This window comes from Chrysemys picta, chromosome 5, assembly GCF_011386835.1.
Source record: "Chrysemys picta bellii isolate R12L10 chromosome 5, ASM1138683v2, whole genome shotgun sequence".
NCBI lineage: Eukaryota > Metazoa > Chordata > Testudines > Emydidae > Chrysemys > Chrysemys picta.
Genome location: NC_088795.1, coordinates 6,555,866 through 6,583,601, shown reverse-complemented (window position 1 = coordinate 6,583,601; position 27,736 = coordinate 6,555,866). Strand labels below are relative to the sequence as shown.

Genomic DNA, 27,736 nt, shown 5'->3' with positions numbered 1-27,736 from the left:
TTCAGTGAATCCACCTCTGTTTACAACTGTAATCAGCAAGTACATTATCTAATGATTACTTCACATATATCTAACAGCAGGCAAACCAGAGCTTGCACTTAGGTGCAGCCTGAAGCTATCTATTACGCTGAGCAGTCACAAAGTCCAGCTTCTATAGAAGACGATCATCTATTGACCACTACAGCCATCTCCCACAGCCTTGCACAATAACAATCAGAACAAACAAACAAATTAGCGAGACAAACACCGTTGATCAGAGGTGTCAAACACCTCGCCTGTTTGATACACTCATGTGTCCTACATATGCTTTCATTTCAAATACGTTTCTAGCCCTCACGACCGTGAAGTTAACCTTCCAAATTAGAAGCAAGGATTGTCTTATTGGGTACCGCTACACAGCAAAGAAAAACCCACGGTACCAAGTCTCAGAGCCTAGGTCAACTGACTCGGACTTGCAGGGCTTGGACTGTGGGGATTCAAATCACAGTGTAGACATTCTCACTTTGGGCTGGAGCCCAGGCTCTGAGACCCTTCCCCCTGGTTGGATTTGAGAGCCTGGGCTCCAGCCTGAGTGGAAACGTCTACACTGCTAATTTTAGCCTCATGAGTCCAAGTTAATCGACCCAGGCCCCGAGACTCGACGCCACGGGTTTTTCTTTGCAGCGTAGAAGTATCCCTTGAGTCTGCAGATAGTCAAGCAATAGCTGAAGGAATGCTGACACCCCCACTCCTTCCTTGTTCATATAACTGGAGTGTGTGTTGACTCTGAAACCTAATGACAACACTCTCCATGGTATCATTAACCATTTAATTGCCCATCATTTTATCAGCTGGACCGGGGAACAGGCTGGGTGAGAAGCCCATGCAGGTGGGGACTGGGAGCAGTTGCAGGGAAGGAGATGCAGAGGGAAGAAAATTAAGAGAGACAAACAAAGAGAGAGATGGGGGACGAAGACAGAGAAAGGAGGATGGAGAAAGGAGAGAGAGAAAGGGCAGAAATAGCTGTGGTCTTAAGGTGAGAATACTTTCCCACTGAGCGAGGCTGAATAGGACATAACTCCTAATAATGAAGATGACAGTAAAGGTTTACCCGGGATTTTCCAAACTAGGAACCTGAAGTTGAACTTGGCAATCTTCACTTAGGCTCCTAAGTCAGTAACAACATTCACAAATGATTGAACATCCCACCACTCCCACCAACTTTATTCAGAGCCACTGCTCAGTGCTTTGGCCAAGATGCCTGAACATGGACTTAAGAGCCAACTTCAGACTCCTCCATGGCTTTACTTACCATACTAAGCAAGGGATTTTCAAAAGTAGCTAAGGGATTAAAAGTTAATATGACATGGGCTCCGGCATCACTTGCGTGAATCTGAAAACCTCCCCAAGGGCCATGAGCTACACTTTATCTTTGTGCAACCCCCTCTTGATACCCATGGGAGATCCTTTAAGGGTAGCAGAGGTGCCCAAGTTCAGACCTCAGTCCAGGGACCAGGTTATAAAATGGAATTTGGCCTTCTCCAAAAATGAGTTTCAAACCCCTGCATAGAGAATGATAGATATAGTACACCCACCCACCTATGTCTGCGTGTACACACACACACTGAGTGATAGACAGACATACCACAGACAGACAGACACTTTCGACTGGCCAGAGGTGAAGAACCAATGACAAACAAATTGAAATACTTTATGCAAAGAATTTCATGAAATTTGTAAATTATGAAATGTATTGAATCCATTATATGACAAATAAAAATGCCTACATAGATAGACAGATTCCACCCACTGTGCTGTGAAGATTGGCATTGCATCCCAATACCTGTATAACCAGCACACAATTTCACGTCCCACAATGCACCTTCCCTGTACCATAAGCATATAGCCACATTCATTCCAATGTGCACTCCTAGAATATCATCTTTAAAATTCTGGGGTCCATACGCACACTGGATAGCCATCTAATTCAAACTCGCACTTAACATTCATTATGTAACCGCTGTGCAGCAACAACAGCACAGTTGAGAATTCCCAAATATCGCCTGCTCATAGACTCTTTAGGGAAACATAACAGAATTTTGAAAGCGATGTTCCACAAACCAAAGGAAGAAAAAAAAAAACCTTAATGGGTGAAGCTTATTTTCCTAAAGAAAGGCAATTCTTGTATAAAAGCCCTATCTTATACAGTGGAGTTGCATCATAGGTGCATTTATCTTATGCAATTTTAACTATACGCGCTCGCCAAAACAAAAAAAAAAGAGAAAACTAACAATTTAAATACTGTACCTGTAGTGTGGGCGATTCCGCCCGCCATTCCACTCAATGAGCGTTTGACTATACGCGATTTTCGCCTTACGTGCTGACTTCAGAACCTAACCCCCATGTAAAATGCGACTCCCCTGTAGTCCTTATGCATGTAAAACTCCCATTGGTGTCAATAACTGAATAAGCACAAAGTAAAGACTACATATTTGGCCCCATGGAGCATGTCCCTTAACAGTGAGTATGTCTCGTCTAAGTAGCGTTCCTGCTGTCCCTGTCAGGCTGACAAAACCATGTGTTTGGCTCTGTTTTTTGTAGATCCTGTGCTTGATACATTTGGGCCCTGATCCTGATTGGGAGCTCTAGGTGTGATCACGATACAAACATTACAAATGGGCCCAAGGCTTGGAGAAGACAGAAACGGGAGCACAGAAAGATGGACACTGTTTTCTCCCACCTCATCCAAACAGCCGGTGGTGGAGGGGAAAGAGGGAGGGAAGCTGAGGAGGGAGAGATGGCTGAGCAGAGGGAACTCATTTTTCTCGCTCTGTTAACAAATTCCTACCACACACAAATCCCTGCCCTGCCCCCAGTCCCTGCCCGATCTCCCTTGCTCAGAGACGTGCCTCTTTCTTGCATAGGTCACCTCAGGCTTCTGCAATGGTGTCACCGTTAAGGTGACACACAAATCTTTGTCTGTCTTTGTATTTGGCATACAGTAATGTGAACAAGCAAGCTGTGTACCCTGGATATGTGTGTGTGTGTGTGTTTGTGTGTGTGTGGGGGGGTTAATTGTATTTAAATGTATTTTATTTATTCATTTTTTCGTTTCCTGCTTGTTTACTTTCCGCTCCTATCTGAGAGAAATGGCCCGGAATATTCTGATGCAAAGGAGGCTGTTTTTTCACACGGCTAGAAGATGAGATAAGGAGACAGTTGTTCTCCCAGGCAGCACCCACAACTAAAACGGCCGCCGGGACATCTTCAGAGAAATCACACACTGGGCGGAAAGGCTGTGACTGATGAGAGCCAGCGGTAAAACAAACAGCGTAAGGCCGATAACATGACCTCAAAATCAGGACAATGCAACGGATCCAAAGATGACCTTTCTGCTGCCTCTTACTACATGTAGCAGTGCATAACTCAATACATTTGGCAAGTTTATTCTCCTGCTGTGTTATGAGGGCACTGTAGGCATCTACAATAGAGTTAAAGTAAATGTCAGGAGGCCAATGAATTGCTGCGGTGGATATCCATTCCGAATCCCCATCAAGCACAATGACTGTAATGGAAGCTAATACAGGATTGTAAAACTTTTAATACTGTGCTCTGTGCGGGTCAATGGCCGGTGCATAGTAAGAGCAAATGATCCTAAAAGCAGCATAAGGAGTCAGTGATGGTTTTTTATTGTGTGGGGGCCGGCCTATTTTTAGGGACACAAAATTAAGAGGCCCGATCGACTAAAGCTCTTAACGGTTTCACTGAATGCTGTAGGGGGGACTCCCACCCTCTGCCTCTATAGCCCGGATCCCAGAGACAACAGTAGGAGGAACTCTAATGGGACAGGAGCATGAGGGCCGGGAAGAGGGAGCACGCAGGCAGAGCCCATCTCTGCCAAAGGAGTATTTCTCCCAGTGCTGCCACCTCCTCCAAGCAGGGCTGCTCCCCCCACGTCTCTGGCAGGAGAGGCAGAGGGGAGAACAGAACCATGGAGATCCAAGAGGCTAAGGCATTCCGAGCAGCAAGGTGGCTGGGCCTTTACAGCCAGGTTAGCAGAAGAGTCCAGCAGTGCCCACTTAGACACCTAAACCAGGGCCACCGCCTTTTGGAGTCAATGGGAGTTTTTCCACTCACCTCCGTCTATTTCAGATCAGGGCCCTACATAGCTGGATTTTCAAAAGAGCTCAGCTCCCACTTAGGCACCTAATGAAAGCGCCAAGTCTTCCGAAGTGCTAAGCTCCCATGAAGAAGAATGGAGCTGCTTGGATGCAGATGGCTTTGGGGAACCCGTCGTCAATGCTGAGGACTTTTGAAAACCTGGCCCTTAATTTTCAGCCTGTTTTGAAAGCGCCTCACAAATGAAACGGAACCACTCTACTGCCCAAATGACATCTGGGGTGTGAAATAAAATAAGCCTAATCTTGATGGGGATTTCACCAGTCCAGGTTATTATTCCCCCCCGCCCTGCACACGGCTAATGGCCCAGCCATCTTCAGCAAGCTGCAAGAGGACTCCCAGCTGCCGAGATGAATTATGACTAGCATGAGTAATATTAACCCCTCCGGGATAAGCCAGTGGGTAATAAAATAAAAACCGCACAGCTGCTAATGGCAGCAAACACGGTCTTTATTAATCAGCCAGTCTGATCACATCGTGAGAGAGTTACCTACCCTTCTGTCCGGGCCGTGCTGCAGTAAAGTCGAGGGGCACCAGGCTCCCGATTTTTGCAGTGTGCAGAGCAGTACTAATCATTATCCTGCCATGTTTTAGGGAGGGGATACAGCTTATCTGTCATGCCACCTACGGGGGGTGGCTGTGTTAATGGTCCGGCCGGGTTACTGAGCCTCAAGGTAGTTAAAAAAGGAGAGCGAGCGAGAGAGAGACAAAAGCGCAATGCTGTTTCCTGCAGGGTCTCTCCACAGTGTTCATTTGCAAGGCCTACTCGGACGAGCAATCCTTCAGACACGCAGCCGCACAGCTAGTGTGTCATACCCGGACACTTTTACTGAGTCATAAGGAGTGAATAAATTCACATCAATTGCTATAACAAGGATTCAGCCCGCAGACTCTGTGGTGTAAACACACATCTGGTCTCCATTTGTAATGCAGTCAGCTGACAGCACCACTGAGCACTGATAACAAAAATGTTCAGTGTATTGCAGCCGAACTGGGCCTGTTCCTTTCTGAGTCGGAGAGCTTTTACTGTCACATGTTAATGTACTTTTAACACTGATAAATGATGAAGAGCTACAAAACATTCATCATAGAACTTTGTCAAAAGATAGGGGGTAGATTGTTTTTATTTCCATTGGATGATCCAATATACTCCGGTTCCTAGTTCCCTTTGCTCTGGAATGCTGGTTTTACATCCCCATTAACTATTCTCTCTGTAGTTTTCCATGCGGTGGAAAGTCTGATCAAAAGTAACAAAAGCCATTGTTTGACTGCACTGGGGGCCAGAATGTAAGCGCCAGAAACGTTCACAGGGACTAGGCTTTCATGCCTTAAGAGAAATTGAAAATAGCGAGCCAGTCTTCAATATGGAAACCCAATTGTACTGTGCAATTGTGTCATTGGGAAAGATTTCATTACAGGATTATTCTATGGTTACAAAGAACCAGAAAAATCATTAGGACACATGAGGGAAAAAGATCCCTTTCTTGATAATCTCATATTTCAACATTCTTGTATCACTTTACCCCCTCAAACTCAAGGTCTCTCCTCTCCTTTCCCTTTTCTAATTGGCTGCGTTAGTTTAAATCTTATTTTCCAATTTTCCCCATCCTCCCAGTGCTACAGGCACCAGGCCTTTAAAATTCCTGCTCCACCCCTTCTATAACCCAAGGATGGCTTGCTTTTGTGCCAGGGCATCACAAGTTGTTGGTGTGGCCATCACATCTGTTATTATTATGTTTTGGTTTAAGCACTGTTTCCTTTGTCACCTTTGGTACCAGAGATGTCAGATAAATATGATGCAATGTAACCGACAAAACCCCAGCACACAGGCTCAATGAAGGTTCTTCGACAGTAGAACTTTACCTTCTGTGTGATGTGGTTGACCCAGGGAGAAGAGCAGTTGCTGAGGTCCGGCCCTTGTGGGTCCCAGATCCCATCAGGAGCAAGACACAGGAAAGTTGAAACACCTAAAAAGACAACACAGGAAGGACTCTATTATCTGCTAGCAAATGTGTTAATAAGCCAGGGTTTATTTTCACAGGCTTCAATCATTTCATAATGAGAGAAAGTGTACCCAACATTTGCAACCCATGTAAGCTATGTTTTGAGGACCTCAATGGGAAGGTATGTCTGGCCCACATTACTATAGTATCTGAGCACCTTACAATCTTTAATGTATTTATCCTCACAATGCCTCTGGGAAGTAGGGAAGTACCATTATCTCCATTTCACAGCTAAGGAACCGAGGCATTGACAGACTACTTGCCTTGTCCAAGGTCACACAGGGAGCCCGTGACAGAGGAGGAAAGTGAACCTGGGTCCCACAAGTCCTAGGCTACTGCCCTAACCAACAGGCAAGGCTTTCTCGTTGCTTTGCCCCCTTGTGACTCCAAAATCAGTCCCTCAGACTCACCATCCCTCTCCCCTGCCGTTTGATGAAGCTTCTGCGGCACTGTAAGGCCCTGGAACCGCATGGATGGAAACACACCAAGTTTGATAGCTACAAATAAGATGCAATACGGTCCTTTTAACTCACGCTCCCCTCATCCCCACCACCACACACCTAGTGACAAAAGGGACTTTAGGGGAAATACTTCCTAAGCACTCTCCTGAAAAAGAACAGCAAAATATACCAGGAGCTTACAGACAAAGAGAAACTCAGTCTCAATGGCTCAGCAAGACATCTTTAGAAGGCAAGGAAGCAGAGATGTTAGATTAAAGAGCCTGCATCCCATAAGGTGCTCTGCACTGAAGAGCCAAACTTTTCAATAGGGAAGTAAATGAGATGTGGGGCCTGATGTTACTCCCATGGAAGTCAAAGAGTGCTTTGCTGATGTCTTCAAAGGGAGCAGGAACAGGTGCACTGACAACACGTGGCAGCTTTAATGAATCATATGAATCACAGAAATTAGAGCTAGGAAAGGCCTATTGGCCGCTCTGGACCATCCTCTGCCTGTGGGGAATTTTTCCATATTCCAAAATACTTCATCCAATCTAGTTTTCTATAATTCATGCAATGGGGCAGAGAGATTCCCTACAAAGGCTATTCCACAACCTCATAGACCTCGCTGTTAGGAGATGGCTCCTGATATTCAGCCTAACTTTTCTTTTGCTTCCTTTCTTTCCTTCATTTTATGACCAGGACTTTATAGACGATTATTTTATTCTCCCCTTGGTCGTCAGACAGCTGAGCAATGGGCCTGATCCTCCAATGACCTAAACTTTGTGTATTCATTTACATCTGCATAAAGTGCCTCTAAAAGGCACCAGAAGTACTATTTTATGCCCACTCTGCACTCACTGGGTCCAATTCTCCTCTCACAAACACAGGGTTTATATCTGTTTTACTCTATTCACTTCACCTGGTGTGAAAGAAGGATCAGAAGCAGTGCACACAGATGTAAATGATGACACACGCTGCACAGCACTGAAAAACTAAGACCTAACATGTTTTGCTCTTTTAAACTTTTCTCCACTTCTTTTAACCCTGTATTAATTTTTTGTTGCTCTTTAGTGAATTTCCGCCACCTTCCTCATATCTTATTGGCATACAGGTTCTCAAAATTGGATACTAGAACCAGTACCAGGTTTACGACACCAATACCAGGCCCATGCTCAAAAGAGGCCCTGCCTGCTCGCTCCACCTCCACTCGGCCTCTTCCCCACCTGCCGCTTTCTCCTCTAATAAGAAAATAAGAATGGCCCTACTGGGTCAGACCAAAGGTCCATCTAGCCCAGTATCCTGTCTTCTGAGAGTGGCCAGTGCCACCTTGCCCCAGAGGGAATGAACAGAACAGGTAATCATCAAGTGATCTATTCCCTGTCGTTCATTCCCTCCAAAAAGGGAGAAGAGCTTTTAACCCCAGACAGGGCTTGAACCCATAGTCTCTAATATAGCATGCTAATGCCTTATACATTAGTCTACTGGGGATACAACCCCAGCTCCCTCTCTGAGCAGGGGCAGGGCCTTGAGGTGGAGCACCAGCAGGGTCTGGGGCAAAGAGGCCGTGCAGGGGCGGGGCCTCAGGGCGGAGCACGGGTGGGGCCTTGGGTGGAGGTGGGGCCATCATCCGGGTGCCAGGACCCAAAAAAGATTAATCCGTCCCTGACTAGAACTGGCTAAAAATCTCCTGAACATTTTCACCAGACAATTTTTTCTTAAACATTTTGGCCGAAAAAAAAAAAAAAATCCAGTTGTTTGACATGTCAGAGAAAAAAATAATTTTGAACTTTTGCTTTTCAAAAAAAAAAAATCCCATTTTTTGGCCAGCTCTCCTGTATGTATTTGACGGGGGAATCTGACTTTCCTTCCCCCCGGAACTTCAGTGGGTGCTGGAGTTGTGTGGTAGTTCTGACAAATCAGCCGCTCCCAGTTAGGTGCCTAGTTATGGATCAGGGAGCCCAACTTTATGCACCCCAGTTTGAGAATCTTGGCCACAATCTTTAAAATGGTATCAATGGAAACAGCCAAAATCCCACCATGGCACAGGATAAGACTTAGGATAAACTTCAAACAACCAAAACCTCAGCAATCAGCCCAGGCACGGCTCATCCATATACAGAATAAAGACAATAAAGTGTATTGCATAATGTACTCAACAGGGCATTTCCCTTGGGGTACCAAGGCCTGATATTGCCAGATGCTGGGCAGCCTTCCCCTCCCATTGTTTTCACTGGGAGCTGAAGGTGTTCAGGATCTCGCAGGGAGTGGTAGGCATACTCAGGAGCTGGTCCTTCATACAGCTGGGAGTTCATCAGCTGCTGCCACACTTCCTAAATAACCATTAGCTTATCCCACTGGTGACAGGCCACGTGGGCCTGCCTGCCAGGAGACGGTGTGTACGGTATAAATGGTAGTAGCAAGCAGATCTCTGACCAAGTCACTGAAAGAACCAGACAAACGGAGACAGAGGCACAGCATCACAGAATTAAAGGCCAGAAGGAACCACCAGATCATTGAGTCTGACTTCCTATATAATAACATCACCACCCAGCATCCAAACATGGCTTGCTCAGGCCATTTCAATGGGGCTCACCTACTGTCCCCATAGGGCACGGCTGCTTTGCCATCTGTCCTTGCCGGGTCCGAAACCACATGATCTCACGGGCTTCCACAGCCTCACAGCTCTCTGCCCCTACAGCGGGGAGCTGGGAGGAGGCAGGTGGAAGGGGTGTAGTCATTTCATCGGGGACATCCACCACCAGCGAGGGCGTGCTCGTGCTCCTGTTCCTTCTGCCCACGGCTGAGGTGGTGGTGGTGCGCCCGGTGCTCGTGGCGGTGAGGAGAAGAGGGGTGCTGGTGGTGGTGCTTCCCATGCCATGCGCCCCAGATGTCGATACTTCTGAAACAAAGCAAAAGTACGTTAAAAAAAAAAAGTCCAATTGCTGATCTCTTTGGCTTTGAGATGTTCTAACATAGAGGACACATTAATATTTCATGATGCACTGTTTTCTCTACAAAATTAGCAAGGACCACAGGAAGCGACTGCATCAAAACTGTGTCCGAGTACCAAACAACTCATTAATTACAGCTTTGCTAAAGGTAGGCTTTCATAGTCCTTCCCAAAGCATAGCAAAAACACTCTCCTTACAGAGTGCAACTACATTACAAAACAAATAGGAGGTGTTCGGTTTCTTCCAATCAAACATTAACTCCTTATGAATCCGTCTGCTGCTGACTATTCTAGGCCAGGGTGCTATATAAATAGGCTTGGACGAATTTGATTTTTATTACTAAATCTCAGCCAATGTCGACTTCACCTACATACACAAACCGATGAAAAAAATATGTCCATTGATAATAATTACAATGTTTAGATAGGTAAAATAAGAGAAATCCCGCTTGAGAACTTCTTAGTGTCAAAAATCCAGAGATTTACACTTTTGAATGAGGCTCATTACAAATGGACTAGGAAATGAATAGTAAAAACAGGCATGATCTGTTGATTTAAAATATTTACTTTGAATATTTTGACATGTGAGGTTGACAATTTGTGTTTTAATGGTTCACAAAGCTTTAACTTTTTGAATCTCAAATCTACTGGCTAAATAATTGTCAGACCTTCCCCCACCCCAAAGCCATGGATATTTAAATAGATAAAATGGGGGGGGGGGAATGCTTAAAACCTATAATTTTGCACAACTGAAAACGTAAATTGATAGAAATCTAAAATGATTCTTACAAATAAACATCAATATGATCTGTCAAAATGATCAAGAACTAAAAATTGAATTCTACCACGCCTCCGGAGAAGTATCTAAAATGACAACAGACTAGAGTAGATCTTCCCAAAGTGGTATTAACTGATGGATGGCTAACTGTGGCTGAACTAGAAAAGCCTTGACCAGGAACTGCTACTCAAAGAGATTCCCAGCGCCCCGCTCAATGTCAGCCCTAGTGCAGAACTGCACTAATGACTACCACCAATGACGGAGTGAAACATCCTTCATGTCTACATCACCCTCTTGCAGTGCCTGACAACAGTCCTGTCTTGTGCGGAGTCATTCCAGCCACAAGCGCACATCCAGGGATTAGCCCAGAGGTGGTTTATGGAACGAATTCATTTACATTCCGTAACAACTCCCGTGCTAATGCCTGATCCTACCAGTAATACCGGCGCCCTCACAACGTAGCATGTATGGTGGCCTTAAAGGAACACCTCACAGAAAGCACATTCCTTGATGGTTTAATCATTAAAAAGATGTGCCATTACAACTGTTACTGACAAGAGGGGCCCGGCAGCAATGAGAGGTTAACTAATTTAAAACAACATTAACCTGCTCTGTGTTGCATAATTGCTCTGCTAAGTATTGTGTATGAAAATATGGAGAGACAGTCCCCTTGTAATTACATTATTTTGCCGGCTATTTAGACCCACATATTGTCACTGATTAGGACTTCCGAAAAGCTGACCAAATAGAGCAGTCGTATTAGGTTCTTCATTACAATTTGCACTTCAGGCTGAGACAGAGCTGTGGGGCCTGGCTCCCTACTGCTTTGTATCTTGTGCATTCATTTAAAGTGCCACCATTCCAATGAGTACACAATGCACAAGGGTAGAGAAGAACTGGCTTCCTCTTATCCCCACCATTGAAGGAATGGATGCCTTTTCCACCACATTTCCTCACTGAGCAGCGACATTTGTGCCCCACCCCATGACAGTATATCATACACTTCTGCTAGGAGACTGAGACCACCTGCTTTTTCGCTTGGTGTAACATTTTGCTCCTCTCTTGCAACTAGGGCTTGATGAAGTGACCAGTTTGGGGAGGAACAAGAGGCCCACAAGCCCAGTTTCACAACACCATTTAAAGATATGTTGGCTTTTGCTCCATAAAAGCAAATATACCCCTTGAGGCCCTGGAGACAACCACTTTACTTAGTCCAGCCGTGAGTGCAGAGGACTGGACTAGATGACCTCTTGAGGTCCCTTTCTGGTCTTATATTTCTATGAGTCTATGAATGTAGTGTCTGAGCACCTCATCATTGTTAATGTATTGATCCTCACAGCACCCTGCATGGTAGGGACAGGCAATCCTCCCCATTACACAGGTGGAAAACAATCTCTCTCTTCTATATTGAGCACTATGACTAGCTAGCTAAACATCTTGGATGAATCTTAAGTTTTTATTGGGGAGATTTTTATAGGATTCCATTATCAATTTCTTGCTGTTTACATTTTTTTAAAAAAATCACTGTTTCTGTGATCACATTATTAGTTCAATGTACTTGTTTTATGGCTTTCCTCAATGACAATCGCATTGGGCACAACCCTGCGAGCTCTTCATCCAGCATCAGTTGCATGTGTTTCGCACCTTTGGGGGATCAGGCCCTTTATTATTAACCTCCTGACCCTAACTTGCCAGCATTAAACACTGTGGTCTATACGTGTGCATACAAGACCTGGGTTTGTCAGGAGGCGGCTTTGAAAATCAGGGAAGTGTAATCCACCACAGGGCTGCTGATCATATTTTCCAGCATGTTCACACTGACTCACTTTCACCCTGTGTTCTGGGTTTGAATGAATCTCAAAACAAGGCAAAGCAAAACTTCACAGAAATCACCAGGTTTCCCCTTGTTTCTGTTCAAAGCTGCACTAAAACACCAGGCTACATATGCTCTCCATCTGAAATTACCGCTGGCTAAAAGGTTCTTGTGAACTTCAGCAAATATGGCCCAGTCAAATTTCACCTGCTTTTATTTTACAATAGGAGAAAGAAAGAAAGAAAGAAAGAAAGAAAGAAAGAAAGAAAGAAAGAAAGAAAGAAAGAAAGAAAGAAAATTGCAATTAGGATGTTTCCAGTTGCCTTAGGTAACTACACATTACCTTTAATTTGCCGAATAACATATACTAAGTAGTGTGAATATAGAGATGGTCATGTCTATATTAGTTAAGGCACCTAAGGCAAAACTGACCTGTAGTTATGAGTGACCACTCAATTTTTACAAACATTTCTGAGTGTAGGTGTAAAAGACAAATTGTTTTTCAAGCAGTCATTGGAGAACAATACCAGAATTAATGCCTATGTATACATGGCCAACATTTTCATCCATGGGTGTCAAAAATTAGGGGGTAAGTCCATATTCAGGCAACTCAATAAGTGACCTAGTTTTCAAAGTGATGAGTGGTCAGCAGCTCCCATTGACTTGAACAGAAATCTCGAGGGGGTTGAAATTTTGAGCCTGCCTTTTAGCAATAGTTATTGTGAATCTTGGACTATATTGTTTTTAGGTTGCAGCTCCGGAAGGTTTATTTGATCAGCTAGGCATGGAGAATTTACAAATATGTTCCCATAGTCATAAAATGGCAGTTATTTTATCTGCCTAGACCCCTGGGCATTGATACAAGAACCAGTTTCAAGGGTATTTTTCTCTTTCTTTTGTGTGTGTGTGTGTGTGCTTGTCTGTTACCTTTACAAATAAATAAATAAAAACAATCTCAGCACTGAATTCAGCTTCACATCATGCAAAGGACAAACGATAAGAAAGGATGAAACAACTGGTTTGAAGTCACCTAACAGAATTAGATGGATGGGATACTACTGAATTCAGTTCAAAGGTCTAATTATTGAACAAGTCACCGTGATAATGAGTTCCAAAAGACAAGCTTGCCATACTAATAGCAGTGAGTTTTATAGAACACAGAAAGCTCCCACAGTAGATTTCACTCACACATCCGTGTACTTTAAAACCAACTTAATTGTTTAGTTGGAAAAGAATCTGAGATTGGAATCATTTACATATAAATAACTCTTAAATCCCAGTAAAACCATGAATAGACTGCAACTTGTGAAAAATTACTTGAAGTTCTGCAGTACAGAATATAGATGAGATACTCAGATTTATCCACACTGCCAAGAAACGGTAAATTTTAAACCTGGAGAAAATCAGTGTTGCATGGGGCTATTTTAATAGAAGACACTACTTCATAATACAATGTTTTCTTACAGAGGAGCAGTAACCTTTAAAAATCATTAACCTTATTATAACTAGAAATGCATATTTATGGTTATTTTATTTTTACGGCTTGTTTTATTATGCTTTGCCATTTTGAGAGTTGAAGGTTAGATTTAGAGTAAATTTAGCTTTCTATAACAAGCTTGAGATGCAGAACATTTGTGAGACGCTACACTTGGATTCTATGGAGCATCGTTCTGGCGCTAAATGTAATCCATAGAGCTGCTGGGAAAGTCTGAGCCCTGGTTTAGGCAACTTCCCCAGATAACCCAAAGCAATACTTGATTTTTTCTCCCCATGTCCCATACATATACAGAACATCTACATCAATAATATAAAACTAGCTTTTCCAGACATGCTCAGACTAGCGTGACAGCTACAAAAGGGCATTTCTAAGATCCTCAGCAGGAGAGCTGCAACTCACTAGGAAATATATAGACCTCTCTAATGGGCTGACTGTATGAGGAAAAGATATGACCCATCTTCCTTGCTCTTTCTATTTCTCAAATTTCACACGGAGTTCAAACCTCAAGGTCCATGCTCAGGCAAAACTCCCATTAGGCTCGGTGGGAATTTTGCCAGAGTGAAGACCAGGTAAGGACTATGCTCAAAACAAGCAGTGTTTTCAAGCCTGTGGAATAACCATGTCCTTTATTTTTTACTTCAGCTGTATTCAGTTGGGCTAAGATCACTGTGTGGGTTCCTGACACAGGAAGAATCCCACATGTCATCTCAGACTCGGTTATTCACTCCTTTGTGGCATTGTCAGACACCGGGCTGTGTTCACCAGTGGCCGTACACTAGACTCACAGACATTAAGACCAGAAGGGACCATCATGATCATCTAGCCTGGCCTCTTGCACATTGCAGGCCACAGAACCTCACTCGCTCACTCCTGCAATAGATCCATAACCTCTGGCTGAGCGACTGACGTCCTCACATCTTGATTTAAAAACTGCAAGACTCATCTTTTTATAAAATGCTTTGACTCTAGGCAAGAGTGCCTGTAATTACCAGAACTTCATTTGCCCAGGTATTCTTTTAGGGTGTCTAAGCATCAACAACTTATCTAAGGACATGGTGGATTTTCCATCTCTTGAAGCCTTTAAATCATCTCTCAAACTGGGGGTCCCGACCCAAAAGCAGGTCACAAGGCTATTGTACGGGGGTTGCGAGATCACAAAAATATTGCTGGGAGGAAGAGGGAGCTGGAGGGGGAGCGGAGATTCAGCAGCTGTCTCTCTCTGGCCACCCAGTTCTGAAGGCAGTACTGCCACCAGCATCAGTGCAGAAGTAAGGATGGCGATATCTATGAGTATCAACACTAATTTGGTATCACTTTTTTGGGGGGGGAGGAGGGTCGTCACTGCTTGAAATATTTTCAAAGGGGGTCCCAGCAAACAAGTTAAATCAAGGCTGGATATCTTTCTGGAAAGAGGTGACGTAGAAATTGCAGGATGAAGTTCTATGCCCCGTGTTAGGGAGGATGTCAGACTAGATGGTCATCAAGATCCCTTTTGACCTTAAAACCTATGAATCTGTGAATCTAAAGGTTTGTTCCAGTATAAACACACACAAAGAGCCAGTGCTTCCTCATTTCAGAGGAAGGTGAGGCAGTGCTTGTAGTTTCACAAAGGATGTCCAGCTAGGGTGACCAGACAGCAAATGTGAAAAATCGGGACAGGGGTGGTGGTGGTGGTGGGGGGGTTAATAGGATCCTATATAAGAAAAAGACCCAAAAATCGGGACTGTCCCTATAAAATTGGGACATCTGGTCACCCTATCCAGCTAAACTAAGTGATTCTATAAGGCTTTACAGCAAGCTTGGAGAAAGCATGACATTCAAACAGATGTTGAGGCCCCCAAAACCATGCATGTTCAGCAGTTTGGATGCTGTGAACAGGTCTCCCACTGAAAACACTGAAACAACTATTTAGAATGAAATTGAACAGTTCAACGTCCATTGAAATTTAGAGCAATCAAGTTATTTTCTCATACAAATCTTCTGTGTCTGCATTCACAATTATTTACGTGTTAAGAAAACACAGCATTGCCGGTTTGTGAAAGGATGTTAGAAACTCAAAACCTAAAGGTCTTTCTCTGCTGATTTTGTCCTTTTTCTATATGATAAATATTTATTTTGCTTAGAGCATTTCATTCCTTTCCTTTCTTTGTCTATCAAACAATCGAACAAGATATATTGACATGCTTAATAGGAAGGTTTAGATACCTCTTGAAAGAAAAAAAAACATTCTGGTTTAAAACAGTTAAACAAATCAAAACAGCTGTTTTTCTCTCTTCCACTGTCTTGTAAACCTTCCTTAAGTGAATTAGTTTCCTATTGGCATTGTCCAACACTTGTCACTGCATTTGTTTTAATCTTAGTAGAAACAATATTTTTAATTGAAAAACCAATCCTGTTTCTGTTTCTTTCTTTATGGATTTGATCCAAACTCCACTGAAATCAATGGCAAGATTCTCAGCAACTTCAGTAAGCTTTGGGTCAAGCCTTGCATATGTACCAGCATTATTAACAATGATATGAGCAACTATCTTGGAATATGACTTGTTGATTAACCACTGAGTGAAATATTCTCTTTGGTACATGAGGTGAAGAGCAGCACTGTCCCGTGCTGTCCCAGGTAATGTGTATATGTGTCTAGCTAGCTAGCTATATATCTCTGTAGCCATTTGAATACTGGCTCCTGTATTCTACTATCACAGACTAGCTATGGCACAGGGAAGCAGCAAAAACAGATTACCCTCCATTTCAATAAACAGAATTAACTGTATAGAACGGGAATAATTACTTGTGTTTACTAAAGAGGAAGGCCAAGTGTCTCTCATACCAAACCTATGGATTGGTCTCCATCATACAAGGGCTCTCTTGCCAATCATGGATAAATCTGATCCAGGGACGTACAGGAACCCAAGAGTACAATATAATTCTCTTGGACTCTTTCAGTAGCCGGGGCTGCTGAAGGGATACATACATGCCTGGGTGATGGGATTGTGTCTCAATAGTCTGCTCAAGGTCTTCTATAACTGAACTCTTTGGAAATATGGACCCAAACCAAGCCAAGCCAATTCTTTAAGACAAGCAGTTCTTCCATCTCTGCCATAACATCTAAGATGAGTGGGCAGTCACTGGAACAAGCTAATTGGGAGGCTGGTCCAAACATTCACAAGCATTTTGACAAACATGGAAAGAGGTTCACATGGATCCAGACCAAATTTTAGGTGAATTATGAATGCAGGACAGGATTTATTGCTGCAAACTCGATAGCTTTACCTGGATTCAACCTGAAGCCAGTTAAAACATTGTGATTTATCCAAACATCACTTTGAGCTTTTTAAATTAATTTGAAAAACAGAATGACCATAAAATTCAAGGGGGTGAAACCTAAAAGAGGCTGTGCTCTACTGCAAGATGCTAGCCTCCTTCTCTACCACTAAACCACATTGCCTCAATGAGTTGATTAATCATATTCCAAGCACTAAACATTTGGAACCAGACGGTCCAAATAGCTCAGCATTACAGCTGGTCACATTTTTTCCCATCAAAACTGTTTCTCAATGGAAATGTAGCTTCTTGACTAAAGTAAACTTTACCCACAAGAATTCTGTCTTCCATGGAAAATTTTGAGTTGTTGTCAAAAACCTTCTGGCCAAATACTGAAAACATTCTCGTTTGGGCTGAATTTCCCCGTCCCCCACTCCGCCTCCCCAATAAAAAGGTGAAAATTTTCTGTGGGAATAATACCCATTTTCCAATCCGCACTATTCAACACCCAGCAGCTCTCTTATTGGGCCCATTACATTTTTATTTGGGAAATAAATGTTCAGTCTCATTCCAAAATACCTGCCACCTTTGATCTTTTTCAAAAAGTCAGAGGACCTGACATCTCCGTTTAAAATGTAAGCCCGTAGAGAGCCATTCGAAAAAGACTTTATTCCTGGCCCAACGATGGGGCTACAGCAACCAGATTTAAATATTTAACTACTGCCCATTACATTTAACAAAGGGAAATGTTAAGAATTTCCCCGGCTTTGGCACCAGGTAGTTAGGAAAGTGCTATATCATATCATCACCCTTCTCAGCTTCTATTGGGCCCTGGCTAGATAAAGACCTTACCCAGAGTCTTACCTGTTCTCTCTTATTCAATGCCCAGGATGTCTCTGTGAATCTCTCTCACTCTCCAGAAGCCTTCTAATAAGAACATTTATCACAAGCTTTTACTCTCACCTTTTGCAATTTGTTCTGAAGATTTGGACAGAAATTAAAACTGGGCCATCATTTATAGTACAGGGGAAGGTAGTGTCTCTTCACAATCGTGTTGTTTTTAGAAATGCAGATTAACTATGGAGCCCTGGTAAACAGGGAAACATTACAGAGGAGCTGATCCAATAGACAGTGCATCAGGATTTATTGTGAATGGACTCATCTAACAGATCTGAGAGGTCAGTCGAAGAGCTATTTTTAGGCGATCTAGCTTTAAATCACTCCATTTATGTGCAAATACTGTCGTCTGTGGCTGCATTATTTTGAATTAATATATTTTAAAATATCAGATCTGCCTTTCTTATGTCACATGTTATTTCAAAAAGGAAGATCATATTCCCTCCCCCTCCCCCACCCCCGGGGTACAACAGCTACATATTATTCAGTAAAGTATGTAGGGAACGTCTAACCTCCTAAACAATCTATGTTCCCCAGTGTGATTCACATCCATCAGAGCTTTGGTTGCAGATCTGATACGTTGTCTTCCAACTTGCATACCTCAAACTCCATTAAAGAGAAAACCGGCAGGAATTCCCTAATATCTCATTGTTGTAGAAATCACTTTTGATTTCAGCAACAGATACTGTCAGTTTTTCATTCTAGCCACTTAAGCGGACGCGCGCACACACAAATAGCTTGAATAGATTTACTGCAGGTCAAGATTTTCAGGGGAGGTTCTTGTTGTTTTTTAATTACACTAACTATATTGCACCCTCAAGGGGAAACGTGGCTTTTAGTTTCTTGAGAGAAAAAGCAAATGTAAAAAAATATTGAATGTAGAAAATTATTTTTTCTTGGCTGTTTCGGAGAGCGATCCATGGCATTTTTATTCAGTAACTGTAATTTTATTGCATCTTATCTATTTTTTTTTTGTATTTTCCTCTGTATTTTGAATTGCATACTTTATATCTAGTCAGTGACACAAAATCCTTTTTTTTCTGCCATTCGACAGCAGTAGTCTGTGTCTGTATTTGCTGCCTTTCAGCCTATGGAAACATGACTGAGTGCCACAAAATTGAAGGGTTATGACCAAGTGGCTTTAGGGGATGATAGTGACTGACCTAATCAATGCAGCTGAAGCCCACAGTGAGTCCGCCCATTAGCCAAAGATCTCAGCGACAGAATGTCCCCTTGCACTTTGACTCCTGGCTACCATATTTGCTTTTTCAATGCAGGATATAAATATAACTTTACCGAAAAATAACTATTTTTTGAACTTCTCTTCTTATCCTTGTGCATAAAGTCTTTGATCTGGATGTATTCAATGAAATGGGCTATTGCCCACTGCGAAATGTCTTGGGATCTTTTAAACATATAATAATTTAAACATGGAATGGCTGGATGGTTGCTTTTCAATTTGCGAAATGGCTCAAAGTCTGTAAATAAAACGGAATTGGATGGCTTTCAAAAGCACAGATTATGTTTTTCAATTCTCAGTGACTCAATGCTTCCAAGATGCACTCCAGCAAATCTCATATTAATATTTAAAAACTGATTGTGTTGTGCTTAGACTTGAGAAAGAGAGCAGGCACAACAAAACAAAACAAAAAAAATGACATTGGAACTACAGAGATGTAGCTTCAAACCTTTGCAGTACATGCATGTACAGCGTGGGTGGGTGGGATGGAAGCAGGCCATGGAGGCTTTCTTCCTTGTGCCTGATGACTGAGGAGATTAATAATGAAAAGAATGCTTTTCGCATGCAACTTGTTTACTATATATCTGCCATGACAATATTTTCAGATTCTCTCGATTCCCAGGTGCTCTCAGGCTAGGGATTTGAGCAAACCTGCTTTGCTGATGTGTCAGCAAGTTGAAATTAAAAAGGGGAGAGGGAGAGAAAAATGTCAGAAAAAGCAAAACTGTCACAGGGAGACTGCTTAAACTTTTTTTTCCCCCTTCAACCCAAGTGTGGATTAACTACATTAAGATGCAAATCAGACTGCACTACATAGACAAAGCACTGAAAGCAGGGCTTCTTGTTTACATATTAGCTGTTGAATTGATACTGTCCTTTTATTATCCCTAATAATGATTTTGCCTAGTCAAACAGCAACAAGAATGATAACCCCCCCTCACCCCCCGCCCCCACACACATACAAGTTTGCTTTATGTCCCTCGCCAAAACCATGCATTTTCCCTAGCGTCGCAAGGGCACTGGTGTTCCAACACAGATAAAAAATTCCCATTGCTAAGGCAAATCTGACTGCTGCTGAGTGCTTTTCTCTAGAGGGCACTGTGCTCTGCCTAGTCTCCGCTGGTAGGGGCTTTTATTTATTTCTTTTATGGTGTACTCCTTCATGGGTTGTAAATAGATTACATTACAAAGAGAGTTGCTGATTTAAACCTCCAGGAGCAGGGAAATGCCGAGAAAAGGCAGCCCCTCCCTGTCCTCAAAGCTCACCCTCTTGTGCCCAGCTGTGGCAAGTACTGGATATGCAGTGCTGTCACGGCCCTGAGACCTCTCCCATAACTTGGCGCTACAGAATGAAGAGCGGACAAGGCTTCCGACTCTGATTCGCTTCTGATTCTGAATTTCATTGCTTGGATAATTTCATACCCTTCATGTTACTTCATCAAACCCGCCTGTGATTTAACTTCCTCCTTTGGGGGCAGGGGGAAAGGGGAGAGGGCGGCAGGGAATCTGTTTGCATTAAAGAAAACGAATCTCTCATGTGAACACATTACAAAAAGCTGACAAGAGTCTATTATGAGAACATCAATATTCAGAGCTTTTTCAAAATAAAGCATTTTACCTCACAGACCATAAGGCACTGTTTAGATCCCTTCCAGTATGCTTCATTATTTTGCATAGGTATTTAAATATTGTGTAAAGCTCTGTCCAGTAGTGTTATTATTCATCTTCAGGGATCTGCTTTCACGCCTCTGACTACAGGATTGAGCCCTACATTGATTTTATGGAGGACTGATATTGTACACAGGGCTTTAACACCAAATGAGCTATTAACATTGTGAACAAACGTTGCTGCAGTGTAGCAGGTTTTTAATAGACATACACATACAGTATATTTCAGATAGATAGATAGATAGATAGATAGAATTAAAAAGCAAACAAAAAAAGGCAAAGGGCAATAATTTCTAAAGTGCCCATGGCCCAGCACACCTAACTTCCATCCACATCCTCAAAGGTATTTAGATGCACTACTAGAGCAGAGCTGAAAGAGGCTCCATACGGCTCCTAACCTAAGTGAAATCTTGGGAACTGGGGAATGTTGGCCAATCAACACCCCCTCTCCCACCCGGCTGGCCAATGAGTGCCAGAGACTCCAACAGGCGGGAGGAGCTACCAGGTATTCTTCTGCGAATGTCTCCTTCTCTCGCTGCTAAGGCCACCATTTTCACCACTGTCCCCATCAAGTTTCACCACCCATTGAGACGGGGGTGACATTTGATGTGGACACAGCAGTGAAATGAAGACAGAGCCATGGATGAATTGTGTCAGGAGGGGTGCTACCTGCCCATCACCCACACTCTCCTATGCCAGGAATTGAATTTATTCCAGTTCAAAGGCTGCAGGATTCCTACCATATAACCCATACATTGCGGTAGACTCTCTTCAGCCTACCCCTCGCTGGGAATCAGGCACCTAAATACCTTTGAGGCTCTGAGCCTAAGTGATTTATGAACCCAAGTCCTCCCCTCCCCCAAATTTAACTTTGGTGCTTTAAGGGGCTTTGTCTTATTAACTTTCCATGACACAGACTGTGATGTCACATAAGCACTTTTGAAAGTGTTACCCAAAATCTTGATTTCAAAATCAAATGTTAATAAAAACATGGAGAAAAACACTAATGCTAATTTCTAATTTTAAAACCCAATACCAAATCAGACTTCTTTTTAAATTGTATTTTGCAAAAGTTAGTTGAGGCAAACACCTGGCACCGTACATGGAGTTTAAGCCCAAAATTCATCTTGCAGTAAATGGGAAGATGATCTATTGACTTTGCTGGGCTTTGAATCAGGCCCATAAAAAGGAGAGACGTCAATATTTGTAATGGGGAAATGAACATCAATACAATGAGAAGAAACTGAACGTCAATACAGTAAGAAGAAAACGTAAGATGTTGAAGTAATGTAATCAGGTTAATAAAGTCCTCCGGAGTAATTTTAAAATGTTTAATCTTATTCTCCCTGAGTAACTCTAATAAGAACTAATAGCTGCCATCTGTATGGAACAAAAGTGACAGTTTGATCAAAAAAGGAATGTCTCTTAAACATACACAGCAAACTGGTACGCACCCAACTTGTCATTTAAAAAAAAATCTACTAGGTGGCTAAACTTGCACACATTTCAAATGTTTTTATTAGTGACACAAGATATGAACATATACCAGAAAGCCAGAAGGGAAAAAAAGCAAGAGAAGCATGCGATTTGGATCAGCTTCAAAAAAGGACATCAGAGACTCTTTGTTCAGATTTTAGCATAAGTGCAGGATAAAATGACTGGTTCAATACGCTGCTAAAGAAGCACTCTACGTTTCTAACACATAGACCAAGACTCATTTTATATTTCTTATGATTAAAACAAAACAAGGAAATAATAGCAAGCTGTACTTTGATATCTTCCACTTCAATTTCTAATCTATTGAAATTCATTTGTGTGGTAAATATTTGCTAGAGAGATATTTGCCCATCTGCCATTAATGATTTAGATAATGGCACAGAGAGTACATTTATAAAGTTTGCGGTTGATACCAAGCTGGGAGGAGTTGCAAGTGCTTTGGGGATAGGATTAAAATTCAAAATGATCTGGACAAACTGGAGAAATGGTCTGAAGTAAATAGGATGAAATTCAACAAGGACAAATACAAAGTACTCCACTTAGGGAGGAAAATCAGTGGCACACATACAAAATGGGAAATGACTGCCTAGGAAGGAGTACTGCAGAAAGGGACCTGGGGGTCATAGTGGATCACAAGCAAAAAATGCAAACATCATTCTGGGATGTATTAGCAGAAGTGTTGTAAGCAAGACACGAGAAGTAATTCTTCCGCTCTACTACATGCTAATTAGGCCTCAACTGGAGTATTGTGTCCAGTTCTGGGTGCCACATTTCAGGAAAGATGTGGACAAATTGGAGAAAGTCCACAGATGAGCAACCAAAATGATGAAAGGTCTAGAAAACATGTCCTATGAGGGAAGGTTGAAAAAATGGGTTTGTTTAGTCTGGAAAAGAGAAGACTGAGGAGGGACATGATAACAATTTTCAAGTAAATAAAAGGTTGTTACAAGGAGGCGTGAGAAAAATTGTTCTCTTTAACCTCTGAGGATAGGAAAAGAAGCAATGGGTTTAGGATAAGAAGCAATGCAGCAGGGGAGGTTTAGGTTGGACATTAAGAAAAACTTCCTAACTGTCAGAGTAGTTAAGCACTGGAATAAATTACCTAGGGAGGTTGCGGATCTCCATTGTTGGAGATATTTAAGAGCAGGTTGGACAAACACCGGTCAGAAATGCTCTAGATAATACTTAGTCCTGCCATGAGTGCAGGGGACTGGACTAGATGACCTCCCGAGGTTCCTTCCAGTCCTACTATTCTGATTCTATGACCTATAATGTTACTAGCTTTGGGCCTTTCACGTTCCATGCATATGGCAACAGAGAAGGAGCCCTTGATAAATTTAGTGGGCTTTAGGCATCCCAGTGTCCCTATTTTTCTAAAATGAAAACAAACTATTTGCAATGGTTTCCCTACACTGAACAACCTACCAGTCTCCAGCATATTTACATTACCTACACAGAACTGACATTATGTAATAATGATGACAATGCTGTGAAAGCTCAGAACCAGGCTTACTCTAGGGTGACCAGATCACCAAAGAAAAATATCGGGACGCGGGGGGGGGGGGGGGGGGGGGGGGCGTCGCGGGGGGGGGGTGACGTGGGGGGGGCGTGGCGGGGGGCGGGGCCAAAAAAAAAAAAAAAACCTTCCTCCGCAAGTGCTGGAGGGAGGCCCGGGAGACTCAGGGGAAGCGCGGGGCCGGGGTGAGTAAGAGTCCGGCCTGGTCCCGAGCAGGCAGGACTCAGTTGGGTGGTTGGGAGAGGAGGGGGGCGGCCCGCGGGGCCAGGCGGCGGCTGTTCTCCCCCCGGGGCAGCGGGACTCGGGAGCAGCCGCTGCTGCAGCTCCCACTGCCGCGGGGGAGGAAGCGGCCATGGGGCTCCGCGGCTGCGGCTCTGGCGCCCCCGAACCCCCCGAGCCGGGGCCTGCTGCGGGGACCCAGCAGCGCGCACGCTGCGCCCAGCCCCTGGCCAGCGTCTGGGCTGCCCAGCTGGTGCTATCGCGCGGCGGCCCCGGAGTGGGGGCAGCAGGCCCCAGCCCCCCCGTCCCGCAGGGGAACGAACGGGGCTGGGCGGCCGATGCCTCCGCCCCGGGGCCACCGCGCGATAGCACCAGCTGGGCAGCCCAGACGTGCCTAGCCAGGGGCTGGGCCCAGCGTGCGCGCTGCTGCAGGCCCCGGCTCGGGGGGTTCGGGGGCGCCAGAGCCGCCGAGCGCTATGGCCGCTTCCTCCCCCGTCGCCTGGCCCCACGGGCCGCCCCCCTCCTCTCCCAACCACCCGAGTCCTGCCTGCTCGGGGCCAGGCCGGACTCTTACTCACCCCGGCCCCGCGCTTCCCCTGCGTCTCCCAGGCCTCCCTCCAGCACTTGTGGAGGGAGGGGGAATGGTGAGCCCGGGGAAGAGGCGGGGATTCGGGGAGGGAGCCAATCGGGGGAGGAGGGGGCGGAGTCGGGGCAGGGGGGGGGGGGCGCGAGCACTTCCGGGCTCGAGGCTCGGGGCATTTCCTTGTTTGTCCGGTTGTCCCGACCGCACGTCGGTCGGGACGCGGGACAAACAAGGAAATATCGGGACGGTCCCGATAAAATCGGGACGTCTGGTCACCCTAGCTTACTCTGGTTACCAAAAGTGACTTGCCCTCCATTACGTTAAATGTAAGTGAGAAGAAGCACAAGGCTGAAGCTCAAGGGATAGTTTATAAGGAAAGAATGGTCTGGCAGGTCACAGGCGCTACAACACCAAAATCCCCTCAGAAACAAACTCAAATAACAAAATTCATAGCCCAGCTATTTGGTTTCTTCCTCCAGCTGCTGTTACTATCGGCAAAGAAACCAGTGAACATGCTAGCTCCAAATGAAGTTTAGATGAGTTTAAAAAGTGTGATTTCAGAGGCTAAGGCCCTGCTGTGCATTTGTCAAAGCAGGCTAATTTTATTGGCCTAACAACCTCGAACTGTCCTCACACACAAAGTCTCAAAAATATGAGCATCAGGAAGCCAGGGGTTTGTCTTTCGGGCTGTTCTTTCATTCTGTACATCTACCATAAAAATTGATTAAATAAAGCAAAAGGTAAATACACATTTAAAGTGAGAGACAGAGGGGTTTTTTTTTTTTTGTCTTTGGAAGATCAGAAAATGTCAGATATTAGCAATATAATGGAAGAAGTCAGTTAGGAAACCAGCATTTGCCAACAAATTCCACCGAAAGGTACCTGGGACACTACCCTTGTCTCTTATTCTTGAGACAGGAAACAACGGTAGCCCAGATCTTCACATTTCCCATGGAAAGGTTGCAAGAAGGCAGAGTGTTGCCGCTGTGGTAATTAGCCCTCTTTCCCTGGTCAATGGGGATGTTCCACCACTGACCCTTCCCTCTGAAAGAATCCTATATTGGATCGGGCACAGCAGAGGTTGAACAGAGAAGGAGCTGTTTTCCACCGCATCATCCCCCTGCTTTGCACCAGGATTTTCATGTGACAATCTAGGCAGAAAATAACATTGCTCATGTGTGACCTAGCCCTCTGGTAGCTGCATTTTCTCTTGGCAAATGTGAGATCTTGGATTGCAATCACTATAGGTGCAAACAAAAATTGCTAATGTCTGGACTATACACTCACCTTCTCCTCTAAAGTTCACCTTTTTTACAGGCTCTGTTGCTGGTTACAATTCAGTTTAGGGATTATTAGAATTGAAAAACACATGCAAGAGATATTCTGGTTGAGGATTACAGTAACATTAAAAATAAGCTGGTAATTTGACAGAAGCATATTCCACAAGGGGTTATTCATCCGGTTTCACACTGCAAGGAGGAGGAGACAATCAATGAAAATGAAACGTAGCAAATTCAAAACTGATCCAAGGAACTTTCTCACACAATTAGCACGTGGAACTCATTGGCACACGATATGGAGGCCAAAAGTTTAGTAGGATTTAGAAAAAGATTTAGACATTTACATGGGCAACCAGAATACTAGAGTTATAATAGTAACTAATTATAAGAGGTTTCAGAGTAGCAGCCGTGTTAGTCTGTATCCGCAAAAAGAAGAACAGGAGTACTTGTGGCACCTTAGAGACTAACAAATTTATTAGAGCATAAGCTTTCGTGGACTACAGCCCACTTCTTCGGATGCATATGGGCTGTAGTCCACGAAAGCTTATGCTCTAATAAATTTGTTAGTCTCTAAGGTGCCACAAGTACTCCTGTTCTTCTAATTATAAGAACAAACTAGAGCTTTACAAGGAATCTAAACCCTAATTCCGGGCATGATACAACCTCTAAATTAATGGGGTTCAAAGAAACTCTTCTCCAGGAACAGGTTATTCCATAAATGCTACTGCAGGGTTTTTTCCCCACTCTTCTGAAACATCTGGTGCTGGCCACTCTCTGAGGCAGGATACTGGGCTAGATGGACCACTGCTCTGATCCACTATGGCAATCCCTATGTTCCTACTATGCATTTTCTCAATATGACCACTTAGTCCTCTTGGCATCAGTCAGTTGTACAGGGCCAGGCCCTCTGACCTACAGGATACGATGCTGAATTAAGCTGTTATTTTCCTTTATTAAGTCTCATATTATTTGAAAGCAGGGACACCGATTCACTTAAAACCAACACACAGTCTCCAGCTCATTTCCAGGGCACAATACTCAGAAAACTCAGACACTAAGATGCCTGGGAACAGTCTCCAAGAGAGCAACATACTAGAAGTAATCAAGAGGCAGCATTTGTTCCGCATTACTGGCTCCAGTGACAGATAACGGACTGCAATGGGAATTACATTTCCTGGGCCAGATTCTGCTTTTGTTACATCCATGTCAATTCAGTCACTCCTGCAAGGTTCCCATGGGTAGAACCGGTCACCTCTAAGTCTAAGGATCTGTCTAGACTGCAATCTGAGGTATGGCTGCAGCTCGGGTAAACATGCCCACACCGGCATGGCTAACAATAGCTGTGTAGACACGGTGGCTCAGGCTTAAGCACATTGGGGACCGTAGGTACGTATTGGTGTTGTCAGCCCATGCTAAAGCCCATGACCCCACATCTACACTGCTATCTTTAGCCATGCTAGCTTGACTATGCCTACCTGTGTTGCAACCACGCCTCAGACTGCAGTGTAGACATATCCTAAGTCAAGGGTATCTACCAGAGCACTGTGACCAGCTCCCAGGGAGCTTGCAGGAGAAAGGTAGAGTCTTTCCTCTGAGTGACTGAATGGAACTTCTCCCACCCAGCAGAGGGTGTATTCACAGCCAGGCATGGAGACTAGAGTCCCAAAACAAACACACTTAGTTGCCCAATAGGGAAGAGCAAATCCTTCCTGCACTTTTCTTAACACCCTTTGGTGTTTGCCCTGGATGTGGGAATACTCTCCCAGCTAGGGAACAAGGCAGGGCCATGTAAAAAGGGGAAAGGTGAGTCTCAAAGGAAAAGGGACCTTTTGCTATTCATCAGTTGAGAAAGTGACTCTCTGCTCCCCAGCTGAGAGAATAGAAACCTGTTTTCCTTCACTCTTTCCTAACAGGCTACTGGGAGTGTCTCTGTAATAA

The 27,736-nt window shown here is 43.9% G+C and overlaps 1 protein-coding gene across 50 annotated transcripts in view; it reads right to left on the bottom strand.

The window, feature by feature from the left end:
• The window catches only part of ADGRL3 (adhesion G protein-coupled receptor L3), an 820,109-nt gene that overhangs the window by 194,183 nt on the left and 598,190 nt on the right, over window positions 1-27,736 (bottom strand). For 34 of the 50 annotated variants that reach the window (XM_042860378.2, XM_065595838.1, XM_024100865.3 and 31 more), the window contains 2 exons: window positions 9,195-9,500; window positions 6,022-6,125 (listed from right to left, as the gene is read on the bottom strand). In XM_042860378.2, the coding sequence (XP_042716312.1) occupies window positions 6,022-6,125; window positions 9,195-9,500 (410 nt within the window). The remainder of the gene's footprint in view (window positions 1-6,021; window positions 6,126-9,194; window positions 9,501-27,736) is intronic. The other 16 variants (XM_065595822.1, XM_065595830.1, XM_065595824.1 and 13 more) reach the window with 1 other exon arrangement.